Below are 21,940 nucleotides of genomic sequence, written 5' to 3' on the forward strand. Positions count from 1 at the left end.
TGACAGTTCTACGTGCAAGTATGAGAAAGATAGGTGATTTAGAAAAAAGGTGAATTTTGTCTTTTTTCTCAACATTTTCCCATCCGCTTTGAATGGGGCCATACAAATACATGGGAAAATTAGTTCCCCATTAGTTTGGAAATTTGGAAATGTTTTTGCACTTCGTGCAAAAACCATTTGTGCAATCGCTCTGAAAATCCACAGGACTGTAGTTAAATTCAGGGCCTACAACTTTCTAAATCGGTTCAGAATTTTTCGAGTAACGGTGTGCCAGTGGTGAGGCCCCAAAGTTCTCCCAATGCGTTCCGGATGGCGCTAGAAGCACACCAATCGCTAATAAAAGTCATAGCGTTTCTACGTTTTTACTTTTCGCGTTTTCTCAAAGCTGCGGGACTAGTTACGCGCCAAAGTTTGTCCGGAAAATGAATAATAATAAACGCGCAGGATAACAATAGTAAATATCTTTTTATTTTTACTTTCATTTTATATACATGTTTGAAATAAAAATTCATTCATTCATTCATTCATTCATTCATTCATCTTGACGTATGAAATATGGAATAAAACAACGTCCGGTGCTTAATGCACTGATTGATCTGTATGAATACAGATACATTTATGTTTGGTAATGGGAATGCTTGGGCCCGGCTCTAGATCTCTTCTGAATGCTTCTCCGGGAGCGAGAACGAGCCGGGCCTGCCCCAGTACGAGCCGGGTCTCCCCCAGTACGAGCCGGGCCTCCCCCAGTACGAGCCGGGCCTGCCCCAGTACGAGCCGGGCATGCCCCAGTACGAGCTGGGCCTGCCCCAGTACGAGCCGGGTCTCCCCCAGTACGAGCCGGGCCTCCCCCAGTACGAGCCGGGCCTGCCCCAGTAGTCCCCGGCTCTAGATCTCTTCTGAATACTCCTCAGGGAGCGAGTACGAGCCGGGCCTGCCCCAGTAGTCCACGGCTCTGACTCTGTACCGACCGCTCACGTCCTGGTCCGCTGCAAACACAGACCCAACTCAATCACAACAGGGTACACGTCTCTAACAAATGCAATGTTTTTACTCAGTGCTGTGACTTCAGCTACTGTTTCACTGATGTTTTACCTGGTGAATAGACGTAAGACGTGAAAATTGAGTCCTGGGGATTCACTCTGTGAAACTCCTTGTTGTCCGTGGAGAAGTCCACTTCAAAAGTCTTGAGGCATCTGCAGAAAAACAAGGTACCAGATGAACGATCTCGTGTCTGTTAGTGCGGCCGGAGCCGTCGCTGATGCAGCGACGCAGTTGGGATACGATAACGCAGAGCGAATCAAGGTGAAGTCAGAATCAACCAGTACTGGAGTTGAGGGGGGATGAGGGGGGACGGCATCCCCCCTGAAATAAAAAATGGTCCAAATCATCCCCCCTGTAAAACTGCCATCCCTCCTTTCCATCCCTTATGTCATTTCATCAATGAATGTGGTTTTACTGCTATTTCAACATTTAGAGTCATCACCAGAAAAATAACACCAGAAAAATAACTTATTTGACAATTTTCACCTGTTTCAAGTAAATTCTCACTTGAAATAAGTAGGAAAATCTGCCAGTGGGACAAGATTTATCTTCTCATTACAAGCAAAAAAATCTTGTTCCACTGGCAGATTTTTCTACTTATTTCAAGTGAAAATCTACTTGAAACAGGTGAAAATTGTTGTTTTTTCCAGTGATGAGTCTTGTTTTAAGTGTAATGAGATTTCTTTTACTAAAATGAGACATTTTAACTAGAAATAAGACAAATATTCTTGTTAAGATTTTGAGTTTTTGCAGTGATCCATTTTACTTATCCTGTGAAGGACAGAGTCATATTGATAAGTTCAGAAAAGTGTTTTTTATTGTTGTGTTTTGATGTATTTGATGTAAGCCCAGTGGATATTTAAAGCTTACAGAAGGCTGCATTTAACTGCTGCTATGTCATTCCTGCAGTATTTCTGCAGCTGTTTTGGTCAGTGCTATTATTTGTAATATATTATATTATTTGTAATCAGCACAAATTATCTGTCCCCGTATGATAAAATCCACCATCCCCCCTGATTTTATTTTACAACTTGAGTACTGGAATCAACGCATGTTAAATAAGGACCGACCTTGAATCGACGCAGTGGTCGGACCAGACGACGAGCACTTGGCCTTTGGTGATCCTGATGAAGCGAAGCCCGGTGACCTGACCAGACACAGTAAAATACGTTAATGCAAGAATGGCTCCTCATATGTGCATATTTGTCGTAAAGATAGCAAATACAATTAAAGCTGCAAGCAGTGAGGAACGGGCCCTAGCGCGTGCAATTTTCACCAATAAAAGGTCAAGGACTCAATACCGAGTCCGATGACACCTCGCATGACTCTCTATGTGAAACCATTCAAAAGTTATGGCAGAAAGTAGGAACTATCAAATATGGACCAATCAGATGAAGGGGGGGCGCGCTTGTGGGCGTCTATCGTCGCCACGGTAACGCTTTTGACTGAGAAAAGTAATGCCCATCGTCGCAGGATGGAGACGCACATTTTGATGCATAACACACCTGGGTGCACATTACGGTTTGGGCGAAAAAGCGGCTGAAGAAATGGCATAAATTTCGCCAAAATGACACGATTAATTTAAAATGTTCAAAATGGCCGACTTCCTGTTCGGTTTCGGCCATGGTGCCAAGAGACTTTTCTTTAAGTTGCGACATGATACAGGTGTGTACCGATTTTCGTGCATGTACGTCAAACCGTATTGTGGGGCTTGAGGCACAAAGTTTTCAAGGGGGCGCTGTTGAGCCATTGGGCCACGCCCATTAATGAAAACCATTAAATATCACATTTTTCACCAGGCCTGGCTTGGTGCAAAATTTGGTGACTTTTGGGGCACGTTTAGGGGGGCAAAAAGGCCCTCTTTTCATCGGAAGAAAGTGTTAGTAGCCGGCACTGACCTGGTCCGGCGCTGCCTTGGGCCGGGCACAGACATGGATGAGCAGGACGGCAGGGACTGGGACGTCGGCTCGTAGAGTCAGCGTGTCCCCGACAGGAACCGCCCACGGACCGTCCACACGAGGATCCTGACGCAGGACACAGTCATGATGGTGAGGAATTCATCCAAGATTTATGGTGTTTGGAAACGGAAAAGAAATTTATGGTGATATTACATTAAAAATATGTGATTCTGAAATTGAAAGAGTATCTGATATAAAATTCTTAGGGGTTGTTATTAATTGTTAATTAACATGGAAACAACATATTAGATACATAAAAGGAAAGATTGCAAAGTCAATAGCAATCCTGTATGAGTCCAGAAATATATTAGATCATAAAGCACTACTTTTAATGTATTGTTCACTAATACTACCTTATATATGGTATTGTGTGGGAGTTCGGGGATCCACGTATAAGACAATAGTAAATGCTATAGTCCTCTTACAAAAACGAGCCATACGTTTATTAATAGGGTGGAAACTATGAACATACAAATCCATTGTTTATAAAATCCCATGTTATGAAATGTTATGATTTGGTTTATTATAAAATAATGCAAATAATGTATAAAGTTAGATTAAAGTTACTCCCTGTCTGTGTACAATGGTTTGTAAATTTGTAATACAAAAAGCTGGAAAAGAGACTAAAAGGAGACGTATTTATCTGTTGTGGGAGTAAAACTATGGAATGATGCTAACTTAGATTTACAAATGTGCAGATCATTTTCAGTTTACAAAAAAAGATTTGTAGAGCAATCTTTCAAAGCTACAAAGGTTAATATTTATGATATTGTTTTTGTTTGCTGCTGTTCTTTGATATTTATATATATCAAAAAAGAAAATGTCTTTTATATATTATATAAACCTTATTGGTCCTCCTTTTCTGGTTTTTCTAGTTTAGTTTTGCTATTGTTTGTTAGTTTGTATGTAGGACAGGCATTAATATAAGGACTTTGCTTCTGTGCCTTTTCAGTCACTATTTTTTTAGTCATTATTTTTCTATTTTTTTTTTTTATTTATTCGATTTCGAGTGATGTAACTGAATAAAGAATTTCAATCAAAAAAAAAAAAATCAATCATAAAACCATGAACAGAACAAACATGCACAGACCCTTGTGCTGCTGCAGGGCCGTACTGCAGGAAAACTTCAGCTGCCGTAGAGATAACCCTGCAATTGACTTTAAAATAGTGTACAGAGGAGTTCAAGCCCCAATCATCGTTCCTCCACAACCGGGCTGGATTAACAGTACGAGCCGCTTGTGCCGATATCTTGTGTTTGACAGACGTGAAGCCGTGCATCCTGACCAGAGGTGGGTAGTAACGAGTTACATTTACTCCGTTACATTTACTTGAGTAAGTTTTGGGAAATGTTGTACTTTTAGGAGTAGTTTTGAATCACTATACTTTTTACTTTTACTTGAGTAGATTTGTGAAGAAGAAACTGTTACTCTTACTCCGCTACATTAGGCTACGTTGAGCTGTTACTTTTCTTTTATCCCTTTTATCCGCGTACGCGTCAATCTCATGACATCACTGGGTGATTCTTTGGGAAAAATGTTTGTTTTTGCATCTTTTGTCACATTTACACAGACTAAAACACACACAGAGTTTCTATGAGTTCATGTTTGTTCTAGTTCTGCTGGTTAAAAAAGAAAAGTACAAAGGCTTGAAATTTTGTGCTACTTGTGCTTAATTTATTTTTTTATTCTGTTATTTTATTTATTTTATTATTTATTAAAGTACTTGAATTTACTTTAAGCTTATTTTAATTTAAGTTATATTTTATTTTTTATTAATTTTAATTTATGTTATTATTTCATTGATTTAATTTGCCTGAAGATGATTATTTTGTACTTTTGTCTGTTTGAATGTTTGTATTAAAAAAATAAATCAGACGTTACTCAACAGTTACTCAGTACTTGAGTAGTTTTTTCACCAAGTACTTTTTTACTTTTACTCAAGTATTTGGATGACTACTTTTTACTTCTACTTGAGTCATATTATTCTGAAGTAACAGTACTTTTACTTGGTACATTTTTTGGCTACTCTACCAGCTCTGGTCCTGACCAAACGTATTCTCTCCAGAAAACATGGTTTCAGGAGTAGGAAGGTGTTGTTTTATTCCAGACTCTGCAAACCTAAGCTGTACTGTCCTGCTCTGTCCTGCTCTTCTTAGAGAAAAGAAGCTTTCTCCTGGTAATCTGCACCAATAAGCCAAACCTGTGCAGCCTGTTTCTCATCGCACCCTGTGAACTTTAATACTTAACCACTGAGCCCTGGAGATTCACACATTCAGCGCTTGCTCCGCTCATTCGTAGATCTTAATCAACCACCTTTGATTAGCAGACACACTCTTAGCAAGAGCATTAAGACTTTGATAGAAATGTTATTTTTAAGTTATGTCTCATTATGTAAAAACTTGGAAATGTAAGAGTCCACTTTCCTCTTCACGACTGTATTGAACATACACGCCTGAACGGCCATCCGTCGGAAAAATCATTTCCAAATTACTTTAGATTTCATTTCTGTGTTTGCTTCATTTTTACAGTGATGGACTTGTCAGAGTTTCCGCCGAGAGTGTCCTGTTGCATCAACATAATATCAACACAAACTGAGAATTACTGCTTTGTAGTCGCGTGTCTCCATCAATCTGTTTCATTTAGTTATGACTAATTGAAGGCATGACGTTTATTTGAGTTTGTTTGATAAAGCTGATTTTGACATATCTCCAAACTGTTCATTTAAAAAAATAATTTCATACACAATTCTGCACCGTATGTTCACATGTCTGCAGATCTTTTATACCCTCTAGTATTGCTCTGCTAAATAAATTATAGATGCATTTTTAATTTCATAATCCACTAGGTTTGGTGTGAAGCACTTTAGGATCATTGTGTTAAGTTATGTTATTGTATAGTGTTGTAATATACTGCACTTAATCACGTTGTTAATCGTTCTACAGGACTGTCTCAGAAAATTAGAATATTGTGATTTTCTGTAATGCAATTACAAAAACAAAAATGTCATACATTCTGGATTCATTACAAATCAACTGAAATATTGCAAGCCTTTTATTATTTTAATATTGCTGATCATGGCTTACAGTTTAAGAAAACTCAAATATCCTATCTGAAAAAATTTGAATATTCTGGGAATTTTAATCTTAAACTGTAAACCATAATCAGCAATATTAAAATAATAAAAGGCTTGCAATATTTCAGTTGATTTGTAATGAATCCAGAATGTATGACATTTTAGTTTTTTTTAATTGCATTACTAGGCTAGAGCTGATTAAAAAAAGAAAATAAAGAACTTTATCACAATATTCTAATTTTCTGAGACAGTCGTGTATGTCGAATTGTCTTGAATATTGTTCTGTTTTTTCGTTTTTGACCATATATTCTGACTCTCACAGATGCAAAAAGAATTTCCGAAAGGACAATAAATTGAAACTAACTAACTAAATATATATTTCTTTAATAGAAGTAGTTTAGTTTGAAAGACTAAAACCCTGTTTTGTGTAACAGTATTTCACCTCTTTGCTCCGGAGGCGCCTGAACTGTTCTGCTGTGGGGAAGTCGGGGTTGCTCATGCTCCTCCACAGCTCGTATGGGTTCGTCACATTATTGTCCATGTAATACGTCACATACACGAGACCTGGAACACAGAAACAGACATGGGGTTGGGTTTAGATGAAGCATCCAATGCTCAAACAGAAACCCACAAATAAAAGCACTGATCATGGATGATTTTCCTTGCAGATACCGTCATGTTGAGCCAGTCCTTTCACCACCACCGTGACGTGGTCGGTGTTGTTGGAGGTGCTGTTGTCGTCGCTGTTGTAGAGCAGCACCGCTGCCTGCCAGCTGTCCGAGCCCCCGGGCACCGCGGGCTCGTGGCTGCTGGCCAGAACACCCAGTGTGCCGTCACGGCCCCGTACCGAGCCCAGAACCTGAGCCAGAACCTGCGTCTCGCCTCGATGAGGGAACACGGACAAGAGAGAGCTACGTCAGCGGTCACTCACTTCTCACACACAGTAAAGCATCATGGCCATACACATATAAACGCCCCATGGAGCTGCTGCGATACGTCAACGTCGCCGCCATATTGGATGTTCAAGACTGCGCTGTAAACTAATACAAGTAAATAGACTTATTTTCATAAAGTGCCTTTCTACAAAGAAATTTACGTTCTGCGTCTCATTTATTTATTCACACACGCACTTTTTTCACTCCTTTTTTCCCCTCTTTTTCCTCTTTGTTCCTCTTTTTTTCTTTTCTCTTTTTTCCTCTTTTTTCCTCTTTTTCTCCTTTTCTTTCCTCTTTTTTTACTCTTTTTTCCTTCTTTTCTTCCTCTTTTTTCCTTATTTTCCTTATCAGTTTTTATGGCCCCCGATTGTGGAACAGCCTCCCGGAGAACCTCAGGGCCGCAGAGACTGTTGATGTTTTTAAAAAGAGGCTCAAGACCCATCTCTTTAATCAGGCTTTTAACTGACTCATTTAACTCTTTTACATTTTTTATTCTCACCCCTATTTTTATTGGATCTTTCTGCTCTGTTTTATATTTAGTTTATCCTTTTCTTTTTATCATATTTTCTTTTTGTTTAATCTCAATGTTTTATCTAAATATTTCAGTCGTTATTTATGGTCTATTTTATACATCTTACTGTCTTATTCTTTTAGTTTTTAATGTCTTGCTTTCTAGACATACTTTTAGGATTTTATGTTATGTTATACTCTTTTAAACTCTTTTGGTGTATCTTATCCTGCTTTCTTGTAGCTTTTAGCTCCAGTGTTTCCTCATGGGGAGCCTCCATGCTGGGAGTGACTCTGGCCTGCAGGGAGTCGTCCTGGGGTCGTCCTGGGGGTGGTTCTGGCCTGGATGGTGGTGGAGCTCTGCACCACGGCTTCACCGCTGTGGTGGGGACTCCTCTATCCGTCCGGGCCGGGATGGTCTCTGTGGGCCCCCCTTGTAGCTGCGGGCTATGGGACCTCCTGGCCTGGACGGCTCCCTGTTGTCGTTTCCTCACCTGGATCCTCTGTGCTCAGCCATGTCCACACAGTATTTCTGTGTGTGGAACTTGGGTCAATTGTGGTGTGCTTGTGTCTGTCTGTGTGTGTGCGGAGAGGGGGGAGGGGGGCAGGGCATTAATACGTTTTATGTTTATTTGTTTTTTTTGTTAAGCACTTTGTGTTGCATTATTTGTATGAGAAGTGCTATATAAATAAAGTTTGATTTGATTTGATTTTCATAAAGCGCCTTTCTACATAGAAATGTACGTTTTACGTCTCATTTATTCATTCACACACGCACTAATATAGTTGGGAAACAGTTAGACACCAAATATAATATATTTAATTTTCTCTCTCACAAAAATAGGAAAAATATAGAAACTAATTTTCTCATCAACAAAACAAATTAAAAATGTTTCAAATAACAAAATAACATATTTGAACCATTTTTCAGACAATAAAATAACTAAAAAAATCTGTTAAATCATCAAATCATCAACAAATATGTTTTGTTGATGAGGAAATTTGTTTCTCTATTTTCCCTATTTTTGTGAGGGGGGATATATATTATTTTTGGCACTACCTTGTTCTCTAAAGCTGATATAACATGAATTACTCCTATGTGGGATCAATAAAGTTCTTATTTTTGCCATCTCAGAAAATTAAATATATTATATTTGGTGCCTAACTGTTTCCCAAGTATATTAGTGCGTGTGTGAATGAATAAATGAGACGTAAAACGTAAATTTCTTTGTAGAAAGGTGCTTTATGAAAATAAGTCAATTTACTTGTATTAGTTTACAGCGCAGTCTTGCCACATCCAATATGGCGGTGACGTTGGCGTATCGCAGCAGCTCCATGGGGCGTCTACGTATAAATGTCTATGATCGTCCCGAGCGGCGAGGCTTCACCTAGCAGAGCCAGGAGGCCCATGACGGTGAGCACCGGCTTCCTGATGAGCTGGACGTGAGGCGGCCGGGTGTTGTTGACCTGGAAACGGGCGGTCAGCGTGCGCTGGGTGAACGGGTGCGGGTGGAAGCTGAGGAAGGCGTTGTCGTTGCTCAGCAAGCTGTAGTTGACGGTGTTGTTGGGGTTTGCCAGTAGCAGATCCTGATGCTGCTTTATCACCTGTTTGGAGAGCGGGACAGGTTTCTTTCCTCTCTCTACATTGACTACGTTTACATGCAGTCAAAATTGGGGTTATTGCTAATATTCCGGTTACTGAAACATTCGGAATATTCCGTTTATATGGTAATTAATCATTCGGGATATCCCGATCAAACCAGCGATGCACGGAGAACGTGATGACGCAATTAACGGCATTTCCGCTTCTTCTTCCTGTATCCAAATTCAAAACAAATGCTGCTTCGTGCAACTTTTCGCTCACCTTCTTTTAAAATCACTATCCCGGTACTTTTTACCGTCTACAAATGCAGAAATGTTCATATCCTTCATTACATTTATGAAGTGATTAGTCTCCTCCTGGTCTTGGTTTCTCCGTGTTTATAAGAACTTCCTGGACTCAAAAGACCAGGATTCCTTGTGAACAGAACATGTGCAGAAAAAAAATTCATGTTCCGTTTGATGGGGATATCCCGTTTGGCGTTTACATAACTGAATATTCGGGTTTTAAAAGGAGTAACCCAGGGGTCATATTCGGGTTTTTAAAAACCTGAATATGAGCAAATTCAGGTTATTGGTGTTTACATGGTCGTGCAAATTTGGGTTATTGCCAATATTCAGGTTTTAAAAGGGTTATTGATGCATGGAAACGCAGTCAGTGACTTGAAGTCCATACAACCCTCCTAATAGAATTTGCAATGATTATTGGTTTTCACGCAGAGCTTTTTCACGCGTCTTCCCTGACCTTCACCACCATGGCAGCGTAGGTCACGTCAGCTCTCCACTCCTGCGGCCGGGACCAGCCCACGAGAGGATCGGCCTCGTCGTTGTAAACGGGGAGGCTGCAGAACCCGGGGAAACGCTCCTGGATCTCCCCGACGGTCTGGATCTCCTGCTGCAGGATGGGTAGGGAGTGGCCTCCACCCTGGAGAAGGAGTCAGCTTGTATGAGCTGCAGTGTCTTTCACACTGCGACATGCCGCCACCATCCTCTCTTCTTTCAGGTTACATAACAACCAAACTATACTTCACAAAATACAGATGAACGCTGGTGAGCACTGAGCACGAATAAGCCTGTAGGGTGTGGGGCAAAAACATTCTGTAGCACCCTATAATGTAATAATTTCACTCTATAATGTAATAATTTCACCCTATAATGTAATAATGTCCTATAATGTAATAATTTCACCCTATAATGTAATCATGTAATAATGTCCTATAATGTAATAATTTCACCCTATAATGTAATAATTTCACCCTATAATGTAATAATGTCCTATAGTGTAATAATTTCACCCTATAATGTAATAATTTCACCTTATAATGTAATAATTTCACCCTATAATGTAATAATTTCACCCTATAATTTAATAATGTCCTATAATGTAATAATTTCACCCTATAATGTAATAATTTCACCCTATAATGTAATAATTTCACCCTATAATGTAATAATGTCCTATAATGTAATAATTTCACCCTATAATGTAATAATTTCACCCTATAATGTAATAATTTCACCCTATAATGTAATAATGTCACCCTATAATGTAATAATGTCCTATAATGTAATAATTTCACCCTATAATGTAATAATGTCCTATAATGTAATAATTTCACCCTATAATGTAATAATTTCACCTTATAATGTAATAATTTCACCCTATAATGTAATAATTTCACCCTATAATGTAATAATTTCACCCTATAATGTAATAATTTCACCCTATAATGTAATAATTTCACCTTATAATGTAATAATTTCACCCTATCATGTAATAATGTCCTATAATGTAATAATTTCACCCTATAATGTAATAATTTCACCCTATAATGTAATAATGTCCTATAATGTAATAATTTCACCTTATAATGTAATAATTTCACCCTATAATGTAATAATTTCACCCTATAATGTAATAATTTCACCCTATAATGTAATAATTCCACCCTATAATGTAATAATTTCACCTTATAATGTAATAATTCCACCCTATAATGTAATAATTTCACCCTATAATGTAATAATTTCACCCTATAATGTAATAATTTCACCCTATAATGTAATAATGTCCTATAATGTAATAATTTCAGCCTATAATGTAATAATGTCCTATAATGTAATAATTTCACCCTATAATGTAATAATTTCACCCTATAATGTAATAATTTCCTATAATGTAATAATTTCACCCTATAATGTAATAATTTCCTGAAAATGTAATAACGCCTGAAAATGTAATAAAATTTGCACTTAACTCAATCGAAAATGTAATAGAACCCAGTAATGTAATAACTTCACCAATAATGTAATAAAATATCCGGACGGATATTGCAATAACATTTTTACCAATAATGTAATACCTTATTACATTATTGGGAATTTATTACATGCTACTCAAAGTCTGCAATTTAAACCAATAGTCATTCTGGTGTTTCAAATCCAGCGTATATAACATTCTTAGATACTTAAAACACAAAATGTAGAACTCTGGACTGAAAATTAACTTATATATTACATTATTTGTCAAGTATTACATTATCAGTTTTGGAAAAAAAAAAAAAAAGACCCACCTGAAAATGTAATAAATGTAATAAGGTATAACATTATCGGTAAAAATGTTATCACAATATCAGTCAGGATATTTTATTACATTATTGGTGAAGTTATTACATTATTGGATTTTATTACATTTTCGATTGAGTTAAGTGCAAATTTTATTACATTTTCAGGAAATGATTACATTATAGGGAGAAATTATTACATTATAGGGTGAAATTATTACATTATAGGGAGAAATTATTACATTATAGGGTGAAATTATTACATTATAGGGTGAAATTATTACATTATAGGGAGAAACTATTATATTATAGGGTGAAATTATTACATTATAGGGTGAGATTATTACATTATAGGGTGAGATTATTACATTATAGAGTGAAATTATTACATTATAGGGTGAGATTATTACATTATAGAGTGAAATGATTACATTATAGGGTGAGATTATTACATTATAGGGTGAAATTATTACATTATAGGGTGAAATGATTACATTATAGGGTGAAATGATTACATTATAGGGTGAAATGATTACATTATAGGGTGAAATTATTACATTATAGGGTGAAATTATTACATTATAGGAGCTACACATCCTCATTGCAGTGGCAAAAGAAAATCTTTCAGATGTCTTTGCAGCTGCAATCACTGCATTTGACATAAAAGGCAGAAGGCCGATCTCTGGACCCGACGGTGGAGCAGACGAACCTTCTTGTGCAGAGCGATGTAGTCGATCCTGACGCCCGTCTCCCCGGTGAAGATGTTGGTTCCGTTGTAGCAGTGCTGCAGCACGGCCCAGCAGTACGGGGAGTGAGGGGGGGGATGACACGAGTCTCCTGGACCTCCGAACCGGAGCAGACCGCTGGCAGCACGCAGCCCCTCCGAACACGCATCATAGTAGTTTAGAAACCCTAGAAAGAAGAGGGACGGAATCACAATGTTCTCTGGTGATAAAAAAGCTAAACAAAAAAAAACAACAACTGTAAAATATGAGGCAAGGCAAATTTATTTATATAGCAGAATTCAACACAAGGTCATTCAAAGTGCTTTACATTGACATTAAAAGCGGCAAGACATAATTAGACAGTAAATAACAAATAAGATTGAAAAAATTAAGAATAAGATGATAAGAAAATAAGTAAAATAATAAAAAGCACAAGCTGTTAAAAATAAGGGCAGTAGAATACAGCAGGTAAGTTTAATTTAGGAGTACGCTTGAGTAAACAGTAGGAATGGGTGATATTTTACCGTTCACGATAAACCGGCAAAAAAATTCCCCACGGTAAGAATTTGTCATCTCGCGGTAAAAACGATAAATTCCCGTTGATGACATTTTTGTGTAAAGATGATTTATGAAAAGAAAGAAAGAAAGAAAGAAAGAAAGAAAGAAAGAAAGAAAGAAAGAAAGAAAGAAAGAAAGAAAGAAAGAAAGAAAGAAAGAAAGAAAGAAAGAAAGAAAGAAAGACAGAAAGACAGAAAGAAAGAGTACGAACGATAAATTCCCATTGATGAGGTTTAGTAGTATTTAGTATTCTTTTAGAGCAGTGATTTGGCTCCAAAGACTGAATGTGGTGATAGATTTATAGTTACAAAGGTGGAGTTGAATTGGTATTTTTTTATCGTCATTTTTATCGTTATCGGGATAAATGCCAGTCTTTGTAGACCAGCAGTAAGATTTTAAACTCTATCCTTTGACTCACTGGAAGCCAGTGTAGTGGTTTCATGACCATGATAATGTGGTCCAGTTTCCTGGTGTTTATAAGGACTCTGGCGTGAGCATGAAAACATGAAAGTCAAAGGTTCGCTGAGCAGGTTTGGTGTTTTCAAACTTCCTCTAACTCGTCTATTCAGGGATGAGACGTTGATATCTTCTTCAGAGAAGAATATAACCTTAGTGCAACTACAAACGTAAGATAGGCTGAACACAAACATGCTATAAGAACTGGCAACCCACTATATCCTATGGCAGTACATTATAAAGAAGCTAACAATGGCAGCTGTGACTCTTTAAAGATATCTGGCATAGAGCATATAGAAAACTCAATAAGGGGTGGAGACAGATTAAAAAGGCTCTTACAGAGAGAATCATTCTGGATCTACACATTGAAAGCTACCCATTACCCAGGTCTGAATGGTGAACTGGACTTCTCACCTTTTTTGTAAGTGTTGGGGCTCCCTGTTTAATATCACATATAGTTTATCTTTTGTTTGATTTATTAGTCCTATATATATATATATATATATTTGGTCTGTTATTTTGAAATATGTTGTCTACTTTTAGATGATTAAAAACTTTAGAAGATTTCCTTGAAACATTTTTCTAATTTGGTCCATTTTCCTGCTTTGAAACATTTGGGAGGTTTTCTTTAGCCTTCAAAGCATTTGAAAAGTGTTACTTTATAATTTCTTTTTTGATTGTCTTTTGTATTACTACTGTTCGTGTTGCTGTTTGTTACTTTCTTTGCTGCTTGTGCTGATTGGTTGTTTGGTCTCCTCTGCATCTGATTGATGTGCCTGTTTGTTCCTAACAAGGTAATAGATACCACCTGAGCTGATCATGTGACTGCTTACCTGTGTTTAAAGAGCTGCCTGAAGGAGACCCCTCTGTCTTTGTTATCTGCCTTGAAGAAGGCCTACATGGCCGAAACATGTTGGCATTTTAACTTTTTCTAAGCCATGATTTAATAAAGGCTTTTTATATTTTTCTAACTTCTTGAGTGCCTCGGTTTTTCTAAATTGCTTTTCAATCTTTTGAAAAATATAACCTTGTTGGGAAACAAACTTCATAAATGGCATTAACTTATCCATCAGTCGTGTGAAGAGCATATTTTGCGTTTACCTTGAATGGACATGGTGATGTTATCAAAGTCGTGGTTGTTGGGTTCATTCCACGTCTCAAAGTTCCACTGAGAAACACTTCCCAGGCCGTATCTGTCTGAATTTTCAAGCCAGCAATAAAAATATAATCAAAACACAGTTGTTGTGTTATTACACTTTTTAAATGCTCTTTTATCGCACGATCTTACTTGTGCAAAACCAACTTTGACGGAACTATGACATAGAATACATTTTATTTAACTGTTAAGTGTCAATATTTACAACACTGTGTTAATATGACATGACCAGCCCACATTTACCTCCTTTAGAATCATTTTCTTTCCAATTCAGGCATGTCATTGAGCCTATCCATAAATATATATTATTGATTATTGAGCGTGATGAGTAAACGATGCTCACTCACCAATGTACCTCTTGGCCATGAGATAAACCAGATTTCTCCACTCCATTACTTGCATTTTGTCCTCAAAGTCGGTGAAATAGTTGGAGACGCTGCCCATCAGCTCAAACCCTGCAAAGAAATCAGATTTAACTGGCAGTATTGACGTGAGGTTCTTGTTCGTCGACCTTCAACATGTTTTCTAGGATGTGTGTTGGTAACAGTATTAGCTTGATGGTCTTCTGCTCTTTTATTTCTGGAGGGTTTATTTGGTCTAAATGGAAGGACTGTTTTCCCACCAGCATATGGGAGGGGATTAAAGAGGTTAAGTGCCACATTCACTTGGAGAAAACCACATCCACTGCCAGAGGAGACACTAGTGAATGTAACGCTGACTGGCAATGCTTCATATTCTTTATTGATGATAAATATTACTATGTAACATACTGAATACGCTGAAACCTGCAATCTTTTATAAAAAACACAGTTTTTATTATATTCATCATCGCAGTTATTGCTATTCTGCTACATAATGAATGTTATGTTATGAATCTTTATTTCGGCTTGTACACACTTTTTGCAGAACAAGATGAAAAGGAAAGAAAAAACAACATTTTGTTTTGCCGAAAAGGTGTAGCTGAAGCCGTAGCTTATAGGGCCTACCCTTTTTTCTTATGATCAGCAAAAATATGAGACATTAGCTTTTACTCAGTGGAAACAAACAATACATAAAGAAGACAAAAATAAGTAAGACAAAATATAAAATTGACGTTTCACATTCTAGAATGTTTTTGATAGTATACTTTATAATTATAGTGTTTTATATTTATTTACAGTATTTTCTTTAAACAATTTCTTAAACTTGACGATAGAACGACACATTTTTAGGTTGTTATTACAACTATTCCATATTTCTCTAGCCTTAATTGAAGTAAATCTCTTTTTAATATTAGTTCTTACTGTCGTCGTCTCAAACATGAGTTTCCCCCTCAGGTCATAGCGGGTTTCTTTTATTTGGAACAGGTCCTGAATGCAGTTTGGTAGCAGTTTCTGCTGGGCTTTAAAGGCAAATAAAACAGTTTTCTGCTCTACTATATCATGGAATTTTAAGGTATTATATTTAATAAAAAGATTATTTGTTGGTTTATAATAGTCAGATCTATTAATTATCCTTTACGCTCTTTTCTGTAACAGGAAAATAGGGTTTGTATTTGTTTTATAGGTGTTACCCCAAACCTCCACACAATAAGTCATGTATGGAACTATGAGTGATTTATACATCAAAAACTGTCTTTGACAGAAAAAATAATTTGTTTTACTTAATATTGCTAGGGTTTTAGACATTCTTGATTTTACACTATTTATATGTGATTTCCAGCTAAGTTTATCATCAATTATTACCCGCAGGAAATTATTTTCATATACTCTTTCTAAAATAATTTAGATGATATTAAAGCTTGAGTTATGGTTCTGCGTCAAAACGGCGCCGTGCCTACGGCGTGTGGTACACGTCGACGCAGACTACACGCCGTCACTGACGCCGTCACTGATGTGCACCTCCCAAAAATTGTAACTAGGCGTCGAGGCGACACAGACCAAACGCAGACAAGAGGGCTGTGATTGGTTCGCTTGGTAGCAACGCAATTCCGGTTTCCGGTTTGAAGCAGTCGTGAACTTTCAGCGCTCTTTTCTTCGTGTATGTGTGATTTTTTTTTGTTTTGTTTTTTTGCACAATAGTTGTCCTTATCTCTTTGATTCACTGTGACCGGAAAAAGTCGGATAAACCATTCAGGAAAAGATCACAAACTAGCGCCCGCGGGGGGTACTGCACCGCGACCAAACGGAGTGACGGAGAAGTCCGAAGGGTTCACGACGGCGTGTGCTCTGCGTTGGTTTGACGCAGAACCTTAATTCAGGCTATACAAGTGTATTTTAAACTACCATTTCATCAAATATCTGACAGCATGTAAACTGGTTTATGGTCTGGGACGATACGGGTAACTTACGATTCAATACTGTGGCGATATGTGGCCCACGATATCGATAATATCACGATACACGATATCTACGATATTCCATATATTGTAAGAAATTTAATCAACGATATATCACGATATATGTGACTGAAAAAGAAAAGATACCCATAAAAAGGAAAACGTCTGTAGTTATGCATTTATTCAATGCCAAAACAAAGAAAGTGCATTTGTATATTTCCTCACTGCCTCCTAGGCTTGTAAATGTAAACACTGAACAGCTGGACAAATTAAAGTGCATGAACAATAGTGCGGTGACAACCGCGTAAATCCATTATGTGTGTTGTAATAAAATATCTATAGTTGTCGTCAGTTTATCGATTATTTATTGCGACAGAGAGTGCAACAATATATTGCAATATCGATTTTTTCCCCCACCACTAGTCTTAATGTGTCTCTGTATATTTATTTTAATATAAAAAGGTAAGAGGGTGTACTGGTTTATGGTTGAAGTTGTGTTTAGCTGTTGAGTTATTGCTGCATTGGACTCCAAAGGCAAATGTTGGGACAGTTAAATACACCGTAACAATGAAACAACACGTGTGTGTTTGTACGGCAGCACCTGGTTGAAGTCCATTAACCCACAGGAGTTCAATCAGCTCATCCAGTTTAGTGAAGTTGTACTGGGCTCTTCCTCCAACATCTCTACAAAAGCAAAACCACACAGTATTTCAGTACTGAACAGAATCAGCAACTGAAAAAAAAACACAGTTCTAAATCTCCCCTTCTTGGTTATATTTTGACACACTTGGAGAGCCAGATTGTACCATGGTTCCTCTGCAGTACTCGAGTTGTAAAAAAAAAAAAAATCAGGGGGGATGTTGGATTTTATCATATGGGGACAGATAATTTGTGCTGATTACAAATAATATAATATATTACAAATAATAGCACTGACCAAAACACCTGCAGAAATACTGCAGGAATAACATAGCAGCAGTTAAATGCAGCCTTCTGTAAGCTTTAAATATCCACTGGGCTTACATCAAATACATCAAAACACAACAATAAAAAACTGTTTTCTGAACTTATCAATATGACTCTGTCCTTCACAGGATAAGTAAAATGGATCACTGCAAAAACTCACAATCTTAACAAGAATATTTGTCTTATTTCTAGTTAAAATGTCTCAATTTAGTAAGAAAATCTCATAACACTTAAAACAAGACTCATCACTGGAAAAAACAACAATTTTCACCTGTTTCAAGTAGATTTTCACTTCAAATAAGTAGAAAAATCTGCCAGTGGAACAAGATTTTTTTGCTTGTAATAAGAAGATACATCTTGTCCCACAGGCAGATTTTTTTCTACTTATTTCAAGTGAAAATTTACTTGAAACAGGTGAAAATTGTCAAATAAGTTATTTTTCTGGTGTTATTTTTCTCTCTAAATGTTGAAATAGCAGTAAAACCACATTCATTGATGAAATGACATAAGGGATGGAAAGGGGGGATGGCAGTTTTACAGGGGGGATGATTTGGACCGTTTTTATTTCAGGGGGGGTGCCGTCCCCCCTCATCCCCCCCCAAACTCCAGTACTGGTCCTCTGACACGTTACTCTGCCTCTCCTCCTCCTGCTGGGTTAGGGTTACGGTTAGGACCTACCGTGCCGTGACCAGCTCCAACATCCAGTGTATCCGGACCTGCCGGATCCCGCCGTGAGGAACCGAGCCCACGTAGGCCAGATTGAGCTGCTGGTCCACGCTCAGGTCGAACTGGTGGGCCCGGGTGTGAGGGAGCGGCGGGCTGCACACACAAACACACCAATGCATCAGTCAGACAGGATCACACCAACACCAACACATCAGTCAGACAGGAACACACCAACACCAACACATCAGTCAGCCAGGGACACACCAACACCAACACATCAGTCAGACAGGAACAAGTCTGTCAAAGTCTTTTAAAATGCAGAGCTGGGTAGTAACGAGTTACATTTACTACGTTACATTTACTTGAGTAAGTTTTGGGAAATTTTGTACTTTTAGGAGTAGTTTTGAATCACTATACTTTTTACTTTTACTTGAGTAGATTTGTGAAGAAGAAACTGTTCCTCTTACTCCGCTACATTAGGCTACGTTGAGCTGTTACTTTTCTTTTATCCCTTTTATCCACGTACGCGTCAATCTCATGACATCACTGGGCGATTATTTGGGAAAAATTTTTGTTTTTGCATGTTTTGTCACATTTACACAGACTCAAACACACACAGAGTTTCTATGAGTTCATGTTTGTTCTAGTTCTGCCTGGTTAAAAAAGAAAAGTACAAAGGCTTGACATTTTGTGCTACTTGTGCTTAATTAATTTTTTTATTCTGTTATTTTATTATTTATTAAAGTAATTGAATTTACTTTAGGATTATTTTAATTTAAGCTATTTTTTATCAATTTTAATTAATTTTATTATTTTATTGATTTAATTTGCCTGAAGATGATTATTTTGTACTTTTTCCTGTTTGAATGGTGTTAAAAAAATAAATCAGCCGTTACTCAACAGTTACTCAGTACTTGAGTTTTTTCACCAAGTACTTTTTTTACTTTTACTCAAGTAATTATTTGGATGACTACTTTTTACTTCTACTTGAGTCATATTATTCTGAAGTAACAGTACAATTTTTGGCTACTCTACCAGCTCTGTTAAAATGTTAAATAAACAGGCTTGTGGTAATAGTTGTTCCCTCATAATCACAAAGGCTCATAAACCTTCCATCCCACTCCATGGAAATGTTGTAATTCTGTTTGTTTTGGTTATCATCATGAGTTTATTCATGAAGATGAAGCCTCCTCTCATCTCCACAACCTTACACCCAACAGATACAGATACTACGGGTTTGTTTATTTATTAAAAAAGGATCCCCATTACCTGACGCCAAAACGAAAGCTAGTCTTCCTGGGGACCAGACAATCATTTAGATAGATAGATAGATAGATAGATAGATAGATAGATAGATAGATAGATAGATAGATAGATAGATAGATAGATAGATAGATAGATAGATAGATAGATAGATAGATAGATAGATGAAATATTGCAAGCCTTTTATTATTTTAAAATGGCTGATTATGGTTTACAGTTTAAGATTAAGATTCCCAGAATATTCTAATTTTTTGAGATAGGATATTTGAGTTTTCTTAAGCTGTAAGCCATGATCAGCAATATTAAAATAATAAAAGGCTTGCAATATTTCAGTTGATTTGTAATGAATCCAGAATGTATGACATTTTTGCATTACAGAAAATAAAATACTTTATCACAATATTCAAATTTTCTGAGACAGTCCTGCAGAGGTGTCAAGTAACGAAGTACAAATACTTTGTTACCTTACTTAAGTAAAAATTTTGGTTATCTATACTTCACTGGAGTAATTATTTTTCAGACGACTTTTTACTTTTACTCCTTACATTTTCACGCAATTATCTGTACTTTTTACTCCTTACATTTTAAAAACAGCCTCGTTACTCTATTTCATTTCGGCCTTTAAAAAAAACTATCCAGTTAAATTGCTCCATCCGGATAGAGTGAATTTGGTTGTGGTTGTTTCAGATGTTCTTGTCCAGTTTTGTTCTTACATCCGTTCCCTCAGATTCCTGCAACTAAACTTGGATGTACATTCCAATAAAGGTTAGGATAAATGATAACATGCCTCTGAAGTTTGACTTTTTGCACCATTACAATACTTATAGGCAACTAGTCATCATATCTCCTGCTCTCTGAAACACATGTTAATGCTCAATAGTACACATATATGGTTCTTTAATATATTTGCATTATACTAACATGCATTCATTTTCAATGGCTTTTGTCCTTAATGGCTTTTTCCCCCTTACATTACTTTTACTTTTATACTTCAAGTAGTTTTGAAACCAGTACTTTTATACTTTTACTTGAGTAAAAAACTTGAGTTGATACTTCAACTTCTACAGGAGTATTTTTAAACTCTAGTATCTATACTTCTACCTGAGTAATGAATGTGAATACTTTTGACACCTCTGCAGTCCTGTAGTAGACAGACAGACAGACAGATACATTTATAGCCTTCTATAAATACTCTTTAAAATGATTACAATATTGTCTTTCTGTTGCAACAACGTTAATCACTGAAGGGAAATAAACCAGCATTCCCGGAGTGATTAGTGAATTAACAATTACACCCATAAGCATTTTGTTACTGAGTAAGTAACTAAAAAGTTGTACCTACCAGAAGCCAGTACTCCTCCAGAAGTGTTTCAGATCTCTCTGTGGCGTCGACACATCGACTGTGACCACGAAGGGACTGGCTGAAGTTTGGGAGGAGTAAATGAGTAGAAGCAGAGCAGGGAAACTTCTCCAAACAACCATGAGGGGAGAGGATAAAACACCGACGGGAGGAAACCTTTTAAACATCTCTCACACGCTGCAAGTAAACGGTGAAGAAAGACCAGACAGGATTCACCGTTTCATGTCTAAAATCACGTCTAAAATCATGTCTAAAAAGCCAACAAAACAGACATTTTGAGCTAAACTCGCATGGAGACAAGTCACGTGACCACAACTGAATCACGTGACCACAACTGGATCACGTGACCGTGTTGTCTTTTTGTTGGTGTTTAACAAAAGAAATTCATTTGTTCTTTCGCGCTTTTGTTTAAAATTCACTTTAATGCATTTTTTTGTTTTAAGGCCTATGTTACAATTTTTCAGCAGTCAGTTACAGGCCTAATGTAAGCTCAAAGATGGCCAAAAAATTTATTTTGCTCATTTATTTATTTTAAGTTATTAGGCTTTGTTGGTATTATGTCTGCTGGAATATTTAAAAAATGCTGGGAAATTTTAAAATATTCAGTTGTTCATGTTCAATAAATATTTCTACCTTGTCAATTTGTAAAAGATTTTTTTCTTTGAAAAGCATTGCCTAAAGCACATTTTCTGTCTCAGAAAATAAGAATATTGTGATAAAGTTCTTTGTTTTCTGTAATGCAATTAAAAAAACAAAAATGTCATACATTCTGGAGTCATTACAAATCAACTGAATTA

General features: G+C 37.0%; 1 protein-coding gene across 1 annotated transcript; it reads right to left on the bottom strand.

The window, feature by feature from the left end:
- Positions 1-392: 392 nt before the first annotated feature.
- On the bottom strand, positions 393-21,443 carry idua (alpha-L-iduronidase). Its single transcript, XM_061729804.1, has 14 exons — positions 21,126-21,443; positions 18,533-18,673; positions 17,490-17,572; positions 14,919-15,026; positions 14,517-14,612; positions 12,386-12,588; positions 9,858-10,037; positions 8,902-9,118; positions 6,744-6,953; positions 6,514-6,635; positions 2,940-3,065; positions 2,112-2,188; positions 1,093-1,193; positions 393-986 (listed from the first exon to the last, which is right to left on the bottom strand). The coding sequence occupies exons 1-14, from the start codon at positions 21,308-21,310 to the stop codon at positions 886-888; spliced, it is 1,950 nt and encodes a 649-aa protein (XP_061585788.1). The 5' UTR covers positions 21,311-21,443; the 3' UTR covers positions 393-885.
- Positions 21,444-21,940: the final 497 nt, after the last annotated feature.

The sequence above is a fragment of the Cololabis saira genome, chromosome 9 (assembly GCF_033807715.1).
Source record: "Cololabis saira isolate AMF1-May2022 chromosome 9, fColSai1.1, whole genome shotgun sequence".
NCBI classification, from domain to species: Eukaryota; Metazoa; Chordata; class Actinopteri; order Beloniformes; family Belonidae; genus Cololabis; species Cololabis saira.